Source organism: Gossypium arboreum, chromosome 2 (assembly GCF_025698485.1).
Source record: "Gossypium arboreum isolate Shixiya-1 chromosome 2, ASM2569848v2, whole genome shotgun sequence".
Taxonomy (NCBI): domain Eukaryota; kingdom Viridiplantae; phylum Streptophyta; class Magnoliopsida; order Malvales; family Malvaceae; genus Gossypium; species Gossypium arboreum.
Window position 1 is genome coordinate 111,947,319 of NC_069071.1, and position 22,230 is coordinate 111,969,548.

General features: G+C 29.3%; 1 protein-coding gene across 1 annotated transcript; it reads left to right on the plus strand.

Annotated features, from left to right (window-relative positions):
* The first annotated feature begins 3,910 nt into the window (after nucleotides 1–3,910).
* LOC108463538 (uncharacterized) lies at nucleotides 3,911–10,631 on the plus strand. Its single transcript, XM_017763468.2, has 10 exons — nucleotides 3,911–4,478; nucleotides 4,589–4,778; nucleotides 4,869–5,002; nucleotides 6,603–6,715; nucleotides 6,816–6,939; nucleotides 7,308–7,463; nucleotides 9,360–9,515; nucleotides 9,905–9,984; nucleotides 10,086–10,135; nucleotides 10,221–10,631. The coding sequence occupies exons 1-10, from the start codon at nucleotides 4,080–4,082 to the stop codon at nucleotides 10,352–10,354; spliced, it is 1,536 nt and encodes a 511-aa protein (XP_017618957.1). The 5' UTR covers nucleotides 3,911–4,079; the 3' UTR covers nucleotides 10,355–10,631.
* The last annotated feature ends 11,599 nt before the right edge of the window (nucleotides 10,632–22,230 follow it).

The window sequence follows — 22,230 nt, forward strand, 5'->3', positions numbered from 1 at the left end:
CAAATTGTTCAATTATCATTTTGTAATTTTTAAATTGAGTGATCAAAACATAAATTTACTAATAATTTAGTAATTTTAAATGTAATTTAACTTTTAAAAATAAAACCACAAATTTCTTAGTGTTTTTTTATTTGATTTGTTAAACTATGATTTAAATAATAAATTTCTACTTGAATCAAATATTAAAATATGTAAATTTAATTAATTTACTTATATTAAGTTCACTTAATCTATATTAAAAATATTCAATTTTTAACATTAATCTCATTATAGATTCTTATCATGTCTATTCTTTTGATACAATGTCTAGAACTATCTATAGCCCCTCCCCAACACTTAAATAAGATAATAATGCACATCAGCGCATTCAAACCCACATCCTCATGCACTAACAATAATTTAAATACCAATCAAACTAAGACTCAATCGACAAAAGTGATTTAATTTAAAGTATAATTTGTTTGTTAATGCCATAATCATGTTGTATCTTAGTTTATAACACTTTGTGCATATCAAATATATATTTAGTGAAAATTTATTCTTCCGTATCAATGTTTTCATTATCACTTTAGTTTCAAATATTGCAAATATATATAGTTTTAACGATTTAATACTTCGATATACATAATTCTTAACACATTTAGATATTTTGTTGTATTCATTTTATAATTCCTGACATGTCATATTTTAATTATTTTTAATTTTTATACCATAATTTGTATAATTATAATGATTTAATTTAACCCTAAATGTATTTAATAATTGAATTATTGCACCAATTAATATCATATTAGGGTGAAACCAAAAGAAATTTAGAGAAGGCTGAAATTAAATTGTAATTTTATGATAGTAAAAATATAATTTTATCATTTTAATAGTTTATATCTATATTACTTTTAAAGAATTAAATTAAATTTTTATCATTTTAAAGGATCAAAATATAATTTTATTTTTATTAATTTAAAATTTTAAAACTTTTAAAGAATGTAAATAAAAATTTGTTCATTTTAAAAGTAGTGAGCCCTGCCAACCCTTAATTTCGCTCCTATATCATACGTTAATTAAAATTTTAACTTAATTTGATGAAGTGTAGCAAAAGAATGCCCAAAAGTAGTTGGCCTCTTTTTATTTTGGACTATTCTTCATGGTTGTTTTAACTTTTGTAAAAGCTCAAGCTTTGGTGATGGAAGAAATGGGACACCATGCAAATTGCATATTCCACATGGCATGCCACTGAGAAAGAACAATAAAAAATTTGGACAGACGTGGCGGTTTACAACGTGGTGATATGCATGATAGCAACTCCGAATGCCTTAAAAAGTTGAATCTGAGCAAGAGAGATGAAAACTTTGCAGGCAATTCTCACATCACAAGATGCATAGTACCGGTGATCACTAGGTGTTAACCTACTATGGCTTCAATATTGTTTAGTTTTATTTTTATTTTTATATTATAGTATCGTTATCATTATTTTTATACTACTAAGTAAACGCATCATCTATTTAAAGAGACATTAAAAAACAGCCTTAGCCTTTAGAGATTGCAATAGAATATTAACTAGATGAATATTGTTGAATCTACTATTGATTCACATTTGGCACATTTTTTCACTCATTTCATTTCATTACACATGTATAATCTTGAATATTATTATCACCTTACAGAAATTGGATGTATCAATCCCACTCCTTCCCATTTGTTCTAATTTAAATTTTGTTACTTATTTTAATATTTTCAATCTTTTTAAAGTCCAATAAATATTTAAATATAAAATACATAATTTTTTTCTTTAATACATTATTACATTCTTATCCTTTTAATAGTTATACATATAATAATAAAATGACAATTTAATATAGTGAAGCAAGATGGGGCAAAACAAACCATTATCATAACTGCTCTATACCTATTATCTAAAAGAAAAAAAATCTATTTACCCGTATTTCTTTTTAAAAAAATCTATTTCATTCAAAATTAATCGATTTAAAATTCATGGGATAGTTGGAATTTTACCATCTTGTCAAAACTTATGGACCTCAAATATTTTTCTCATATGACATTTTCTTGTAATAATTAAACCGAGAAACAAATTTAAATAATTAATAATCACATATATTTCCATAAAAGAAAAAACAAACAAACACGTATCTTCTTTACGAGGAATAGTTAAATACAATGGGAAACCATTGACCCCGTGATTGAAAGCCATTTACTAGGACCAAGCCAGCATAGAATATCTCATCACTCCTACTTATTTACTTCAATCTTTGGAATTAACTCTTTGACAGCAATATCAATTCTTGGAATTAACATTTTTTTGTGATTTTTGTTTAAAAATAAAATATTCTCTTGTACATTTCAACTTTGTTATTTTATTTTTTATTATATTTATTAAAAATATATGTTAAATTATTAATATTGTTAAAATTCTTCAATTAAATTCAAATTCATTATAACGTTTCTTTTATATAGCTACTAAGTGACAAGGGTGAAGTCAGAAATTTTGTTAAAGGATTGGAATTAAATAGTATATTTTTTATAAGAGTTAAAATATAATTTTATTATTTTATTATTTTAATAATTTATATCTTTTAATTATTTTTGAATTGTCAATGTGTACTTTTTCTATTTTAGGGGTACGGGCCCTACCAAAATGATCACTTTTATTTGCTTCAGATTATATTTTAGCCACTTATGTTTGAAACGTTATGTTTTAGTCACTTACGTTATCGTGTTGTAACATTTTAACCACTAGCTGTTAATTGTCGTTAACAGTGTAACGATAAGCTGATATGGTACGTTAAATCATCATTTTAAACGAAAATTTTAGATTAAATTCTACAAGTGATCCCTATATTTTTTTATTTTGAATAATTTAATTTTTTTCTTTTACGTTATTTTAACTTTTTTTTATCTTTATTTTTCATTCTCTTCTATTTCTCCCTTTCTTAATTTTTTTAACATAATTTTTCCCACATGTCACCATCAAAATTGTAGTTGTTTTTCGTTCTTTCATATGGTTTGTATACAATTATGAAAATTTAAAAATGTCAATTTAAATAATTGAATCTGTAAATTTAATTTGATATTATTGGATGACAATTGACGGCCAAATTGGAAGAAAATGTTAGACAAGGAACAAGTTGGGCACCCCACCAAAAATGTCTTTTTTTTTCTTTTAGGCTTAATGATAAATTTAGCCACTAATGTTTACATGTTTTGTCAAAATGACTTTAATTGTATTTTTGAGCCTTTTTTTGTCAACAACTTTTATTTTTTTTTAATTACTTTTTTCTAACAGATTTGATGAATGTACGGTTAAAAAGTTAACGGGATGATATGGAATTTTATAGGTGGAATATTTTTAATGAGATGTAATCTATTACTTATTTAACTTATTCCACATATGAAATTCCACATATGAAATTCTACATTATCCCATTAACTATTTAATGGTACTTTCATCAAATCTGTTAAAAAAAAAGCAATTTAAAAAAAAAAGGTTGATGGTCAAAAAAATACTCAAAAATAGAATTAGGGCCATTTTGACAAAACATGTAAAGGTTAGTGACTAAATTTTAATTAAACCTTTCTTTATTAAATTTCTTCAAGGTTAAAATTTGCAATTAATCCCTATACTTTGATAAAATTTGATACTTAATCTCTATACTTAAAAATTATTACTTTTCTAATTTAAAATCTCACAATAATCATTAACTTTGCATATTAATTAGATTGTAAATAAATATGTGACATAAGTTACCAAAAAGGTATTGATTGGACTTATAATTTTCAAATTAAAAAAATATTAAAAGTACAAGATTAAATCTAAAATTATGAAAAATACAAGGACTAATAGCAAATTTTAACCTTTCTTCTATAACAATGGTCTAAACCATTTCCAAACCAACACCCAACTATTTCTTTCTTATCCTTTCTTTTTAATAAGTATTTCTTCAATTATCTTATTCACAACAACAGAAGTTAAAGTTTTGTTTTTTTTCTTTCTTTTTAAGATTCTGTTTGTCTCTCCACTATTCAATATTAGAAAAGAAAAACCAGATAAGTTCATCAAAATCATGAGGATAGAAGCAAATTTAATCTTATTTTTCTGGGCTTTCTCTATTTTTTCTTGTTTGTGTTTTTCAGTATCTTCAATCAATTTTGGTTATAGATTTCCTTCTTCAGCCATTAAAGCAGAGCAAGTAAAGCTTACTAGAAAAAGTAGCAGTACTAATAAGCTTTACAAAACAAAATATTTCACCCAAATCCTTGATCATTTCAACTTCAATCCCAAAAGTTACCAAAAATTTCAACATAGATATTTAATCAATGACACTTATTGGGGTGGCCCAAAGCAAAATTCCCCAATCTTTGTTTATACTGGAAATGAAGGAGATATTGAATGGTTTGCTCACAATACTGGATTCATGTTCGACATTGCACCACATTTTCAAGCTCTTCTTGTTTTCATTGAGGTACGATTCATTAACAACACCCCCCATTTTTTTTTTTTAAATTTTCCTTCATTTTCTCGGTGACCAAACAAAAGGGTATATGACTATGTTCTATGATGTGAATTTTGCAGCATCGATTTTATGGAAAATCGATTCCGTTCGGCGGTGATAAAGATATTGCTTACAGTAATGCTAGTACACTTGGATATTTGACATCGACGCAGGCTTTGGCGGATTACGCCACTCTAATAATTGATCTGAAAAAGAACTTGACGGCGGTTGATGCCCCCGTGGTGGTTTTCGGCGGTTCATACGGTGGAAGTATGATTAAGATTCAATTCAAACAAACCTTGATTTCTTTTCTTTTCTTTTCTTTTCTTTTTTCTCGTTTAATTTTAATGTTTTGGGCAGTGCTGGCAAGTTGGTTTAGATTGAAATATCCGCATGTCGCCATTGGAGCTCTGGCATCCTCTGCTCCAATCCTCAACTTTGAGAACATAACATCTCCATATAGCTTCAACAACATCATTACTCAAGATTTCAGGGTTATTTCTCTTAACTCTATTTATTTATTTTAGTTCTTTTATCATTTAGTCCACTATTTTTTTTGGTAAATTCTTAAAAGGCTAAATAGTCATCTAATTATGGTTTTTTTAGTCACTTAATTATGAAAAGTTATAAAATAAACATTCAACTATTCAATTTTATCTTTTTTGATCACCAGTTGGCTAATGAAAAAAAAATCCAAAAATTCAAGATAGTTGAGTGACCATTTTTATAACTTTTCATAGTTGTGTAACTAAAAGAATAATAATAACGTAGTTGGGTGACTATTAATAAAGTTTGCCAATCCTTAAAATAGTAAAAAATGCAAATTGACCTCTATAATTCATCTCAATTTTAATATTGAACAAATTGGTCCATTTGAGAAAACGGAGTAATTTAATCATTGTTAACTTTGAAAATGAGCATTTAAGAACAATTAATCATAGCATTAATTTTTTTCGTCAATTTTACGTAATTTTAATTGGTATAATAATAAATTTAACTTTTAAAATTTACACATTTTTATTTATTTTTATATATTTGAGCTAATTTTTTTATATACTTTGTTTTTAGTTTTTATATTTATCCATTTTTAGATAATTTTTTTATAATCATGCCCAAAATATGTAAATATTGAAGGATTAATTTGTTATTCTATTAATGATGAAAAATATTAATTATCGTGATTAATTATACTTAATTCCTTACTTTTGAAATTGATAAAATTAAATTGTTTCAATATTTTTAGAGAGACTAATTTACATCCTATTGAAATCAAAAGAGAGTGAAGAGGTGATTTTACTTTAAACAAAATATTTACGTAAAAGTTCACGTGCATACAACATTATTTCATGTTCAAAATCGATCTATTAGACCATGTGTAGTCAACTTCTTCATTTTTTTAAAAAAAATTCACAAATTTATGCATTATTACTACTTTATAAAAAAAGAAACCCTTAATCTCCATTTTTTTTCCAATTAAAAAATCCCCCTCACTAAATCAAATCTATGGGATAAGATTCCATGAGTATGCATGTGAATGTGTATGGTAAAATTGTATTTGTAAGAAGAGATAGATTGTATTATATTCTCTATTTAAAATATAAGTTTAGATAAATTAAAAATTAGTTTTTCTGTTAAAATTTCATCCAATTTTACTATTAAAACGGGTTATTGTATGTCAATATGAGGTACATATGGTATATCACATGTAATTATCTAGTTATTCCGTCACCTACATTAATTTTAATAGTAGAAATAAATAAAACTTTTAACAAAAAAATCAACTTACTCTTTAATCTAATATACAAGAATTAATTATTTTCTTTTTTTGAGTAAATGAAGAAAAATATATGAATTATTAGAAGCTGCATACATTGATACATATACAGGGAATAAAATGGTACAATTCCATCTTTAGTCCCTTTAAGAAATTAATAATTCAATTTAGATCTTTTAACATAAAATTTCCAGCTTTAGCACCTAATAATTTATATTTTCATCTATCGAGACCCATATGATCCTTTATTAAAGTAAAATTTATGAGATGAGAAAGTGTATTGTTTCCTTTCACAATTTGTAAAAAAAAAAAAAAAACAGAGTGAAAGCGAAAATTGTTACAAAGTGATAAAGGGATCGTGGAAAAAGATCGAAGACACTGGCAAACAATCTGGGGGACTTGAGCTACTCCGAAAATCATTTCGAATTTGCAAGTAAGTACATTAAATAAATTAATCTTTCTAATTGAATCCAAATCTTTGAAATTAACCTTTTTTTACAAATTAATTAATTTAATTTGATTGATTATTGTAGAAATTTTATTGATGTAGACGCTTTGGCGAGTTGGCTTGAAACAGCATTTGCTTACACTGCCATGACAGATTATCCAACTCCCTCAAACTTTTTAAATCCAATGCCCGCTTATCCAGTTAAACAGGTAATTAATTAAACAAAATTAAACCGATTGAGCTTTATTTTGATTGATATTTGCATTATTGTCAATACAAGAGAATGTAGGATTGAGTGCGCTGAAGTGCATTATTTTTTTATTTATAGATTAGACAGGAACTATGAGTAGTTCTATGCATTGTGTCAGAAAAAAATAAATATGATCAGAAACTAAATTAACTCATTTTATTCAAAATAAATAATTTCAGTTTTTTAATTTTATAAAAAATTAGAAAGTCTATTATTACAGTTAATAAATAATTGATTCTAAAAGAAATTAAGATTTTCTTTTTACTCAGAAATTTATTTTTAAGGGTTTTTTTTTTTTTTGGTCTTTCAAACAATTTTGTGGAGCAGATGTGTAAAGCGATCGATGATCCGAAGTCAGGGAATGATACGTTTGCGAAGTTGTACGGTGCAGCTAGTTTCTACTATAACTACTCTGGAACTGCCACGTGTTTCAATCTGGCTTATTCTCCTGATCCTCACGGCCTCGATATGTGGAGCTGGCAGGTACCAGAATATTTCTCCTACTCTTTCATTTTACTTTCCTTTTTCAGTTTTGGGATTAGGGTTATCATAATTTTTTCACCACATTTTATTAATTTATTTTGGTACCTGAATTCTAAAATTAGATTTATTTTGATTCTTAAATTTAGTGTTAAATATAATGTTCTAATAATCAGACCAATAGTTGAACCGATCGACCACACTAATTCTCGATTCAATCAGTTTAATTAGTTTAACTACTAAAAAAATATTTAAATAAATAATTCAAAATTTATAGAAATTTTAAAAATATATATATTAAATTAGTTCAACCTATTCAACTACTGATTTTTGTCTCAGTTTTCAATTTTTATCGATTTCGAGCAACTTTTTATTCAACCAGTTTAACCCTTTTGTTTGGATTAATATACCTGTTAATTCTCGATCCGACCAATCAATCCAGTCATATTTAAATAACATTGGTCATATCATTAAATCTTGATGAAATCCAAGTTAATAGACCAAGTTGGATCTAGTTGTCAAGTTTAAGTGCAAAAATTATATTATCCCTAACTAATCAAATATTTTTATATTAGTTAATATGATATTTATAAAAATTATAATTTATATATTATTGTTTCTAAATATAAAAGTGAATATTTAAAAATATATTTAAATAAGAGTAAAATATTTAAATTGATGTTGGTGATATTCAAAATAAAATAAACATAATAATAAAATATTTTTAAATTTCTACTTTCCATATATTTGGAATTTTAGTTTTTTTTATTACAAAAATTTAGTCGCTTTCTATTGCTTTTAGAGTTTGTAAGTACAATTACAGTATAATTGTAAATATCTGTTTAGCCTACTACGAAATAGAAACAAATCAATACAAAACAAAAGTGAACAAAGATTGAATTATAACTAGACAAAATTCACGCCTAATAATTGCACATGGTGGGATTAGAGGTCCTCACAAGACAATTGCGAATAATGTGACTCAAAGTTGGGTATTTAAGAATCCAGAGCCTCAATCTTTTGTCACTGATGTAAAAGTCACATTGGATTTCTTTATTTTTATATTTTAAAATTCAAGTCTAAATGTTAATTATGTTAAAATTTCTAGCTAATTTTTTGGTGTGAAAATATGAAAAGACGAAAAAAACCATCAAAATAATAATGGTTGGTATATTGGTTATTTCCTACCGGGTTGGCATCCTGTTAATTCGTGACACCAACTCGATTAGTGGGCTTATTAATAGTACAGATGATCAAGTAAAAGCGTTATGGAAGTCTTTATACTAAGAGTCAAATTGTATTGTGCCTTCTCTATTTAAAATATGAGTAGATTAGTCTAAAAAGTAAATTGGTCATTTTATTAAAAATTCCATCAATTTTACTATTAAAAACTATTCCGTATATGTCAACATAAGGTACACATTGTTTAGTTATTCCGTCAACTAGGCTAACGGATGAAATTATTAACAAAAAAAAATCAGTTTATTCTTTAATTTACCCTACATGGATTAATGAGCTTATTTTTCAGTAAAGAGAATAAAATGCAATTTGATCGTTAATTTAAGGACTTTCATGATGTTTTTAACCACATGATCAATACTAAAGCTGCTACTGCAAAATTAGTATTTTAGAAATCTAGAAATAGAATCTGAATTGTAAAATTAGCAAACAACAGTCATAAGAGGCGATTCTGTGGGGCATCCCTAAAATGAAAAATTATTATTTAAAATTTTTAAAATTTTTAAAATTTTAAATTAATAAAAGGTAAAATTATATTTTGGCCCTTAAAATTATAAAAATTCAATTTAATCCTTTAAAAATTATAAAGATATATATTATAAAAAATTAAAATTTTATTTCGCCTCTCCTAAAAAATTGTTCTGTCTCCGTCCTTAACAGGCATGTACCGAAATGATTATGCCAACAAGTGGAAGCAATAAGGAAAGCATATTTCCGGAAAATCAATGGAACTATTCTCGGAGAGCGGCTGGCTGCAAAGCCTTCTATGGTGTTCACCCCAGACCCAACTGGATTACTACCGAGTTCGGCGGTCATGTAAGTATCCAGTTTTCCTCCTTTCACCTTTTACCATAAAATATTTGTTACACATACATACATACTTTCATGTAAGTCTTTTGAGAAAAAAAAGAAAGAAAGATAATTGATCCCAAAACAAGTGGCATCAAGTTCAACTCTTGACTGTCTGATTTCATGTTTAACGTCTTAGAGAGTGATTGGCAGAGTGTACCAATCGTGACTCCACATTGAACACTCTTAAAGTAGGATATATAGGCAAAATCGATAAAGATGCTCGTATCAAAAGAATATCATGCCAATTAAGCACTCTAAAGAGTATACACAAGTGCATTAATCTCGTATTAAACTCATAAAACAAAGAGAAAATCTTCAGTACTAACAATAATATGTTGGGGATTGAGCAACAGGATATTTACAGGGTGTTGAAGAGGTATGGAAGCAATATGATCTTCTTTAATGGCTTAAGAGATCCCTGGAGCGGTGGAGGGTAACATCTTTCTATCCAACTTCATATATATATATACAAAGACCTAGGAGGGTTTAATATCTGCCAATGTTTGAGCTTTGTTTTTGATGATCATTGGGCAGGGTTTTGAAGAACATATCCAAAACCATTGTAGCAATCGTTGCTGAACAAGGTTTGAAGAATACATACTGACAAACATATACATATATGTATATATAATATTCATCAATATTGAATTGATGTTGGCATTGGTTTAGGGGCTCACCATGTGGATCTAAGATTTGCAACTAAAGACGATCCGAAATGGCTTCGAGATGTACGGCAAATGGAAATCAACATCATCTCCGACTGGATTTCTCAATATTATCATGACCTTGCACATCAATCTTAACAGGGATAAGGCTTCACTCTTGTTCTTTTTTTAAAAGGAAAACTATTTAACATTGTATAACCAAATTAGCAATCAATCTGCCTCTTAATTCTTAAACGAAAAATTGAGAAAATAAAAATAATTGAGAGTTTTATAATTGAAAACCACATCTAGGCTAAACTGGCAAAATTGAAGTCTTGGGACCTAAAGCTATGTGATTATTTGCTTCGATGCTTGTAATGACTTACTCTTATGTAATTGCTGATATAGCTAAAAGTTGAAACTTCAAAAAAGAAAATCTTAAAATGTACTCAAAGCAACTATGAAAAAAACTTGAATTATTGTTATTAGATCTATCTAAGGGATGGACCAATTGATCTAATTTGCTTAAGTTTGACCTTGGATCAACTTATTCACAATTCAAACTAGCGTGTCTCACGCCAATAGTATAATAATAAAATTATTTTTATTTAAATTTAATTATAAAAATATTTTTAATACTTTATCATATTTGAATAGTGAATATGACTTAATTTTTGAAGCTTTAAATATGCTTGAAATAAAAATTAGTATTCAAGAATAATCAACAATTATTAGGTATAGTTGTAAGATATAATAAAGAAAATTCAAGTTCGAACTTTGGAGATGAAATTGTTGAGAGAGACAACAATGACATCAAAAAAATTATTCTTTATAGACCATAAAAACGAATATAAAAGATACATTGATCCGTTAGTTTCGGTTAATTTTCCTTTGGTTCAAAAGTTTAGGATAAAATACATTCAAGGTCACTAAATTATTACTAAGTTTATATTTTAGTCACTCAACTTCAAAAAAGTTACAAAATGATCATTAAACCATTCGAAAGTTTTCATTTAAGCCCTTGAGCTATTCGAAAGTTTCTATATAAGTCATTGGGCTATTAAATTTTATTTTTTAAGTTTGGTTAAAGAGCATCAAAAAACGATTTGACAATCGGTACAGTAGATCAGTACCCATCAACGAGTAAAAAAACATATCTTAGGTCCATGTTGATTTGACGATTAGTGTTGGAGATTGGAGAAGAAAGATGTTTGAATTTTGGTTTCCAAGTTTGTAACGTACAAAGCTATTTCATAAAAAAAAAACTAAATTATAGAAAAGAAGGAAAATAAGAGCTTTCGATTAGTATAGGCGACGTGAATAGAGAAAACCAAATAACGACGACTTTAATAGCCCAACAACTTAAATGAAAGCTTTCAAATAATTCAATGATCATTTTGAAATAAAATGACCGAAACATAAATTTACTAACAGTTTACTGACCTTGAGTGTAGTTTACCCGAAGTTTATATGTCCCTACTAGTCACTAAATTAACACACAGATGGAATAAAAAGAAAAAGGAAATGATGAAATAATTGTAACATTATATATGGGAAGGAAAAGGAATTGTATAAAACTGTAATTCCACATCATCCCTATCCCTTTTTATTAGTAAAATGACAAATCAGATTTTTCCTCCTGATTTTTAACTTTTTCCTCCTGAAAAAATTCAAATCCAACTAAAAATGATAAAAATCAGGAGGAAAATTTTGATTTGTCATTCTTCAATAGAGATGACGTGGAATCACAGTTTCATATAATCCTTGAGAGATGTCATGTTGATAAGACAATATCTTCTCAATCAGATTAAGTTGTAATTCAAAAGTTAGGTCCTAAAAAAAGACAGGTCGGTTCTTTATTCAAATCAAAATTAATTTTGCCTATTGTCTTTTATTCAATTTTGACATAATTAGGGTTGACTAATGCTTAGTTTTCAAAGAAAAATAAGTATCGGCTTTGCATTATACGCCATTCCATCACATTTTCTAACATGTTTTTTCTTTTTTCTGATTTTGATTTATAAATCTATTTATCAAAATTAAATTAAATTAATTAACTTAATTTAAATTATTTTGATTTATTTTTCTTCGTTTGTACCGTTACTACCAATCAAAAGCTTTACTTCCTATCGTCTCTTCTACGATTTTGTTTTTCCATGAAACGACTTTAAACATTACGAACCTTTAAACCAAAATTTAAATGGCTATCTTCTTATCTAATCTTCAATGCCAATCACCAAATTAGATTGAATTTAAGTATGTTCTCCTCGTTGGTGAGTACTATTCCACTGTATATCAATCTTCAAACTATATCTCTTGGAGCTCACCATCAAGGCTTTAAAAATTAGTCTTAACAACCCTGTGACTTAAATGAAAATTTTCAAACAATTCAGTGATTATTTTAGAATTTTTTGAAGTTGAGTAGTCAAAATGTAAACTTATTAAAAGTTCAATGATCTTAGGTGTAGTTTATCCCAATTTAAATATAATTATAATATAAAAATAATACAAATATGTAGCAATATTGAAAGTTTGGGCCGAAATTGTGTTGTGGTACTTTTCTGGTAGGGTCCAATTTTGAGGAGCAACAGTTTTTGTTCAGATTGGACCCATTTGATTAAAAATCCAAGGCACTCCTTTGATGAATGGGTATTTCGTTATAATTAATGTTCAATGTTGAATTTTGACTTGAAATTTCAAGTAAAAAAGTTTTAAGTTTAATTTTATTAAAATAAAATTGAGTTATGTGAGTTTAATTAATCTAGATTATTTATGCATTTGTTTCATTTTAACTCACTCTAATAAATACAATATTTAATATATTATATATAGAATCCAATCAGTACAATGTACAATAGATAAAATCAAATTAATTTGGAAGAAAGGACAAACCCCACACACATGGTGAAATTAGGACCTACATAGTGTAATTACGAATAGTGAAACTCAAACCCAAACCTTCAATATTCAAGTTTTCAACTTTTACCAACTGTATTAAAATTTCATTGACGATAAATTAAAATTCTTTAATATTAATTAAAATTAAAAAATTAAATAAACCCGATTCAACTCACTTGATAACTTGAAATACATCAAAATAAATTAGTCAAATTCAAATTTTTTATTCCAAATTAAACTTTATTATCTTATAAGTATTTCATTCACACCTTTAATTAAATTTTATTTTATATTATCTTTAAAAACTTAGTTCTAAACTAGATTTAACTCAATTTAATTAATTTTAACTAAAGAAATTTAAAATTTCAATATATGGTCCCCTTTTGTATTGAAAGATTAAGATATGAGAGAGAGAGATTAAGCCAAAACAATTACGTTTTGAAATTTCTTTGTTCTTTTTAACTATTTTAATTTAATGTTGACACCTCATAGATTTCGGCTTCAAATGCTTTTAGCATGCGTCAATTGAAAAATATTATATAATATAAAAAAATAAACACCCAAACTTAATTGTTGTTTTTATATTTTTTAACTCTGTTTTACGATTTATATATAGAGTTTGTAACTGTCCCTCTCAACAATGTCTTTTTCAAGATTCGAATCTTAATCCTCCAGTTAAAATTATAATGTGTCTTACCGTTACACCCAACCACTTGTTAATCCTATTTTTTTTCAGTACAAAATTTCTTATATAGACTCGAATTTTAGTCTACGATTTCAATAAATAATTCTCCCGTTCTAATTATAATTTCCTCGATAAAATTTACTTTTTGAGTTTAATATTTTATTTATGATATGATATTTTATTTAGTAGATTTCATTCGACTCATTACATTTTATTATATAACATATAAAAGTTTTATTATTCCTTTTCAAGAAAAAAAACTTAATTAGGTATGTATATTTAATTTCATATTATTAACCTACATTTATATTATGAAATAATGGTAGCAGATGCCAGTCAGTACCTGGATTATTTGGTGCATTGTTCCTGGACTTTTGGTATATTTTTGGGACTCTACATTTTATGTGTTTCGTTGAAACTACTATAATAGAAACAATTAATGAAATCATTCATAAATTTTCTAATAATAAAATTAAAAAATATTGTTAACATAGGTAATAATAAAGCATATTGCATTTTTAAGAAAAAGACTCGAGTTTGCTTTTTAAAAATGATATTACTGAAAGGAATATCCAAAATTCAAAAATTAATTTTATAAACCATAAAATGAACATGAAGTGTACCTAATTTTTTAAAAAAACGAACTTTATAAAAATTGTGAGTAAAAATCCCGATTATGAAGAAATTTCAAATATAATATTAATATATAAATGTATCAAAATATTAAGAGTTATTAATTTGTTAATATATATATATATATATATATATGAGATTCTAAATATAATAATATGTAGAAATAATAAATATGATTGATGGGTGTCGAGCTACCAAATATAAATTCCTACAACGAAATTACAATAAATAGCAGTATAAAGCAATAGGGTCGAATCTACAGGGACTGATTATCTAATTTCGCCTTTTCTTGCGACCAGAATTATTGTAGCGGCAACAATCATACCCACAACTTGTGCGTTGCAAAGATGAAAAATAAATAAATAAGGGGGTATAGAGATAATAATATAAAAAAAAACAAATATAAAATAAGTAATAATAGGAATATGATAGCAAAATAATTAAGTGAAATAAAATAAACTTGGTGAATTAAATATATTAAAGCTTAACTTCAGTCTCGGTACTATCCGAACTTAAATCGATCCTTGAAAAATGGATTATCCCTTCCAAGCGATAAGTTGGCTATAGCGATTAAAGACCTCCCAACTGCCAACTTTTCCTTGTGTAGTCGATTCCCGTACAACCTATAAATCGACCCTTGTCGAATTTCTAACCATGTAATTCATGCCTGTAATTTAAGATTTTAACAGCCTTGCGATCTAGAAAGCCCAGCTCAAATTAACGGCCTCAACCGCGTGGGTCGTTTAGATCCGATCACTATCTCTCTTGACGGAATCCAATTGACCTTTACCCACCTGAACACGTCAATTTGTTCGCAGGAATTCGAACGCGGCAGATGACTGTCTTGTTTTCCCAACTATACGCCAAACAACACCAATCTAACGCGCGCCTTTTGAATTGAAATTGAATTAACGTTAAGGGACGATTATTACTATCTCATATACAGGACAGATAACGAATATCGTGTTGAAAGATTTTGTTTAATGCGGATTCATATCTCACAATTTTTTTGTCGAAACAATAATTGGGCTAAAGCTAAATGGGGAAATTAGTTGAGCATGAAATTAATCATGCTTTGTTGGTTTATGGAAGGGATTAAATGGTAAGGTTGAGTGGTGGAAATGATAAAGGACTTGGGAAACAATTAAACTAAAGTACAGAAATGGAAAAAGAATGGCAGAATTTAGCCTAATTCATCTAACAACCAATGACATAAAATCAGATTTTATATCAAATTTTTTCTGAATCTAGCTTTTACAAAGTCAAATAGAAAATATGATCAGCCATAAATTTCTCAAAATTTTCAATTTAGCCCCCCTTTATTGCTTGTGTTCTAATTTAGCTTGATTTGCTTTTTAACTCAAATTTCAATGCTCCATTACATACCTGATAAAATTAACAAAAAATTGCAGACTCGATAGCAAAAATTACGAAATTGGGTACGTTAAACATACAAATTCAGTTTGTCATTCAAATCTTTTTATGCGAAATGAGATAACAACCCAAACACCTTATCTCGGTTATTCAATTTGGCCAGATTTCCAAAATCTTCACTCATAACTAAGCCATTAACGAATATTTATTTTCCTTTTTTTTTCTTTACTTACTTAAATGAGACTGAGTACTTTTATTAGGCAAGTTTAAAAAGCCAACAATCTTCATGAAATGTTGACTTAGCCATAACATTTTCAACTCTACAAAATACTTGATGATCAAAGTAAGCAATAGTTATTCATGAATTACCTAATTATTTAAATAAACTAAGCATAGGAATTGGAAGTTCATTTTCGAAACGAATTAAGGAATAATCTTAGCATACAAATTAACACATGCAAAGAAGAAGAAGTAATAGCATGACGTGTCCTTCGAATCCCCCCTACTTAACCCACATTGCCCTCAATGTGTCATAATAAAAGAATAATAAAGAGAAAGGTCAAGTGTACTCCCCATGTATGTTTAATTTGATGGAGGGTGGTTTGGGCAGTTCGAGTTGTTTCTAGCTAGTTCGGGTTGATTTAGGCTGATTTGGAACTAGGTGTATGTTTCAGCAAATGGCAGTACTGAAATTTGACAAGGCATGCCGACACCATAGAAATCCAAATCCAAATAGATTAAATAATAATATTTTTTATTTTCAACATAAATTAAACTGAATTCAAAATTAAATAAATTAAAGTAAATATGGGTTGCCTCCAAAAAAGTGCTTTTGTTTAACGTCGTTAGCTCGACAACCTGAGAGTTATTCATTTGGTTCCTTGAAAATTAATTCTTCCACCATGTGAAGTTGGAAGTTCTCGTAAAAAGGTTTCACCCTTTGCCTATTGACCTTGAAGTACTTTTCGGATTCCTCGCTCTTAATTTCAACTGCACCATGAGGAAACAATTAAGTAATAATGAAATGACCTAGCCATTTGGTTCGAAGTTTACCTAAAAAGATCCTTAGTGGGGGATCATAATGTAGCCCTTTTTGTCCTATTGAAAATTGTTTACTGGATATCTTTTGATTATGAAATGCTTTTGTTTTGTCTTTATAAATTCAGGCATTTTCATATGCATCATTCCAGATTTCCTTGAACTTTTGAATTTGTAATTTTCGATATTCACCTGCTGAGTTTTTAACTATAATCACACCGCTTTTCTTAGGCACTACATGAACACTAGAGACATTCGTCATTACACTTAGGCGGCCCATGTCCTTATAAACATTAAATTTGACCACTTCACTATCGAACATCATAGTGAGTGTTCCACTTTGAACATCAATTTTCATACGTGCAGTGCTTGAAAATGGTTTCCCAAGTAGAATATCAGAAGAATTGACTGAGTTTGCATCTTCTATGTTGATGATGTAAAAATCTGTAGGAAAAATTAGTTCATTTACCTTGACAAGAACATCTTTCAACACTCCTTCTGGATACACTACGGACCTATCTACAAGCTGAATGATTACACATGTTTCTTTCAAAAGAATCGTTTTTAGTAGTTTATAAATAAACAAAGGTATAATGTAACAGCCTATTTTTAGTCAAATCAAAATAGTGGTTTCGGGACCACAAATCCAAAGTCAAAATATTTATTTTATTATTATTTTAAGGTCTGAAGTATGAATATATGATTGTGTGAAAATTTTGTTAAGAAATTTCATCATTTGATTAGTCAATTTGATAAAAAGGACTAAATCGCATAAAGTGTAAAAGTATTGTTCTGCTAGCTAAAGGTATTTAATAGCTATAGAAATTTAAAGTAGAGGTCTTTATGTTATAATTAGACCATTTCAGTTCTGAGTGGACAAGCATGGCCATTAAATTAGGTGAATTAAAGGTTTATTATTAAGGTTATTATAGTAAATTAATTATTAAGATTAAAATAACTAAAACAAAGCCAAAATTTGCTTCATCTTCTTCCTATTGCGAAAATTACATGAGCAAAAACACCATTTTAGAGCTTTGAACATTCAGTCACTTTTCCTTGTACATATCAAGAAAAACGAAATTTGGAATTAAATCGAGAGAAAAACAAAGTTTCGGATTAATCGATTTATTTCATCATTTTTGAAACCGAGATAAGTTCGTATATTATAAGTTTTAATACAAATGTAATTCATATGCTTTGATATTGCATAAATTGTGAATACGAGAATATGGATATGTTCGATAGTGATTCGATGACGATTCGACATTCGAAATCTCGGTTGAACCTTAGGAATAGTTTAGGATACTAGTGACATGTCATTAGACGATACATTAAGTCAACTTCGGGCCATGATATTAGCACTTCGGGTACGAGTTATACCGATTTGGCCTCGAGCTATGAATATCGGTTGATTTGGCTTCGGGCCGTAATATCAATATTTCAGATATAAGCTACATTGATTTGGCTCTAGGCCATGGTATAGGTACTTAGTGTACGAGACTCGTGAGTATCCGACTTCTATTCTGAATGGTTCAACGGGTAAACGAAAGATGTGATTGAGTATGAGAATGATATAAGATGGTACAGGTACATCCGTGACATGTATAAACTATGATTCAAAGAAACTTATGAAGAATGTGATAAGTATCATAATTGTGTATATGAAAGGTTTGTTAGCTAATATATGCTAAATGTCGATATATATATTCAAATTGTTGAATTAGTTTATTGTATACGAGCTGACTAAGCTTTATAACTTACTTTGTTTATTTTTCCCATGTTTTATAGTGTTATCAAGCTAGCTCGGATTCAGGGATCGTCGGTGATCGGTTCACACTATCCACCTATCACTTGGTACCTATGAACTTTGGTATTTTAAGTATATGGCATGTATAGGGACTTTGAGTCATTTTGGTATATGGAGCATGTTTTTGGCCATTTGTGTTAGCTTGTGAATATTGTGTTAGACATGTAAGTTGGCTTATTTTGGAAATTATACAGTGTATGTATATATGTATTAATACCTCTTAATGATGTGGTTCATGATTGTTTGGGAATGGATCGTTAAATGCAACTTTCAATGTAGCTAATGGTCGATGAATTGGGCATGGTTGTGCTTGTGGTTTTAGGCAAAGAAATGCTTAGTTGAAATGGTACATATAATTGCTTTGAAATTGTGAATTGGCATGATTTGAGTAGGCATAGTATCACGTTAGATGTTGGTATTGAAATGGAATAAATGATGCTTGGTTAAAGTTGATTAAATGCTCATTTATGCCTTGTATTGGTATCAATTGGTTTGGTGTAGGTGTGTGCCAATTTGGGGTGACAAAATGGTTTGGTACATAGCCTATTTTTGTCCACATGGGTAGAGAAACGGGCTTGTGTCTTAGTCGTGTGTGACACACGGTTATGTTATACGGCAGTGTGTCCCCTATGTTGAATTAAAAACCAAGTCAGTATACCCCACATGACCTCACACACGGGCGTGTGACTTGGCCGTGTGGCATAAGTCAGTATACCCTACAGGTTTGGCACGGCCTAGCACACGGCCTGGCACACGGGTGTGTGTGGCCACTTCGAAGGGCACACGGGCTAGACACACTGCGTGTGGTTGGCCGTGTGACCCAAGTCAGTAAGCTCACTTGTTTAGACACGGGGCCGGACACGGGCTGGGACACAACCATGTGATTCCAATTCGAATGTTCACACGAACTGTGGCACGAGCGTGTCTGTTGGCCGTGTGAGACACACGGCCGAGCCACACGGGCGTGTGTCCCCTATTTTGAGAAAAAAATTTTAAGTTTCATAAAAATTTATTGAGCTATCGGTTTAATCCCAAACCACTCCCAAAGTATGTTTAGGGCATCGTAGGCTCGTAATAAGGACAATGTGATTGTATTTGATTTGAATTACTTTTGGTTGATGATTTTTTATTCAAATTGGGTGGTTGTTTAAGTTGTAAGCTCGGTAATGCTTCGTAACCCTATTTCAGCATTGAATACAGGTGAGAGGTATTACATATAACGTTAATAGATGCACCTAAATCACATATGATCTTTTTAATTCCAATACTACTTATTTTGCAAGATATAGAAAACATACATTGGTTCTTACACTTAGCTGAGATTTTTATTTTTATTTTGTAAAATAGCATAGATGTTTTCTCTGACACTCACCTTTTCATTACCTAAGAGCTTCTTCTTACTTGTGCATAATTCTTTTAAGGATTTTGCCTATCGTGGAATTTGTTTAATCACATCAAGAAGATGAATGTTTATTTCTACCTTTCAAAAAGTTTCAAGAATCTCTTTTTCTTCTTGCTTCTTTTTACATTGGACGAGTTTTCTAGGAAATGGATGCGGTAATGCAAACGACTTCTGAGGAGCTGAATCCGTAATGGACGTTGGATCAGGCTTCTATTTTTCCCTTTCTAGGTTGTGGGTACGATTCGTGTCAGGAGCTGACTTCAAAATTGTTCCACTTCTCAATGTTATAGCACTTGCATTATGTCAAGGATTAGGTTCAGTTAGATATGACAACTTACCTTAGGACTGTAAATGACTAACCGTGAACGCAAGCTTGATCACTTACTTATTTATTTCCTGCAAATGCATGTTAGTTTTTTATTGAAATTTTTTAGTACTATTGGCACACCTTTCCATTATAGCTTCCAAAGATGATTTTAGAAATGGTAATTGTTTATTCGAAAGCGGCCTTTGTTGGTATGACTGATTGAATCGAGGATTCGACCCATAACTCAGATTTGGATAATCTTTCCACCCTACATTATAAGTATTTGAATAGGGATTATATTGCCTTTTGGGTGGCTCTGGAAAGTTTCTGACAACATTTACTTATTCTGTCGAACTTTCGTGTAAAATAAGATATAAGTCTGTCGAGTGATCTAGCATAGTACTTAACCCATAAACTTGTATCGTGGGTTCTGAAGCCGGTCGAAATTGTTGAGAATTTGTAGTCATGGTTAAAATTAACTCTCTTGCTCTCTGAGGCGTCATATTTACAAGTATCCCTCCACTAGCAGCATCTATTTCTACTCATTTCCATTGGGAGTAGCTTTTCATAAAAATATTGTAAAAGCGATTGTTCAGTCAGGCCAGTTTGTGGATAACTTGCATACAACTTTTTGTAATGCTCACAGTAATCATAGAGCGATTTATTCTCTTTTTGCCGAATTCCTATAATGTCTCATCTTAATTCGACTGCCCGAGCTGTTGGAAAAAATCTGTCAAGAAATAAATGAGACATATCAGACCATGTATTAACTGAACTAGGATGTAAATAAAATAACCACTCTCTAGCAAAGCCGGCTAACGAGAAAGGAAAAACACGAAGTTTAATTTGATTTCGATCACTCCCTAAGGTTTCATGCTTGTGCAAACCATGTGAAATTCCATAAGGTACATATGTGAATTTTCATTTTGCAATTCACGGAAGGTAGGTAATAGATGAATTAAGCCCGATTTCAAATTGAATGGTATCCCTCTCGCCGGATAAGTTATGAAAAGTGGTTGTTGTTCATCTAGTGCTACTGTGAGTTGGCGTATAGTTTTATTTGCCATTTTGTTTGGTTCATCAAATGAGAAAATATCATCAGTATAAGATTATATTTCAAACTTAGGTTGTGATCATTTACCGCACCAAATAACTTTTTTCGTATTGTTCGAGCGAACTTCTCTATTTTCGGTTCAAATTCTAGAGCCCCCCATTCTAACCTAATCATAAGGAAAACAAACAAAAATTAGAAAAAAAATATTTCCAATCCCCGACAACGGCGCCAAAATTTGATTAGCGTCAAGCCACCAAATATAAATTCCTACGATAAAATAACACTAAATAGCAGTACAGAGCAGTAGGGTCAAATCCACAATGATTAGTTATCTAATTTCGCCTTTTCTCGCGACCAGAATTATTGTCGCAACAACAGTTATGCCCACGATCTGTGCATTGCAAAGTTGAAAAATAAATAAAAAGGGAAGTTTTAGTTATAAAAAAACAAATATAAAAAAAAAAGGATTATGATTTCAAAATAAACTAAGTGAAATAAAATAAACTTGGTGAATTAAATATATTAAAGCTTAGCTTTAGCCTCGGTACACTCCGAACTTGAACTGGCCCTTGAAAAATGGATTTTCCCTTCCAAGCGATAAGTTGATTATAACGATTAAGGACGCCACAACCGCCAACTTTTCTTTGTGTAGTCGGTTCCAATATGAGCTGGAAACTGACCATTACCAAATTTTTAATCATGTAACTTGTACCCGTAATTTAAGATTTCGACAGCCTTGCGATCTAGAAAGCCCAACTAGAATTAACGACCTCAATCGTGTGGGTCGTTTAAATCCGATCACCATCTCCCTTAACGGAATCCAATTGACCTTTACCC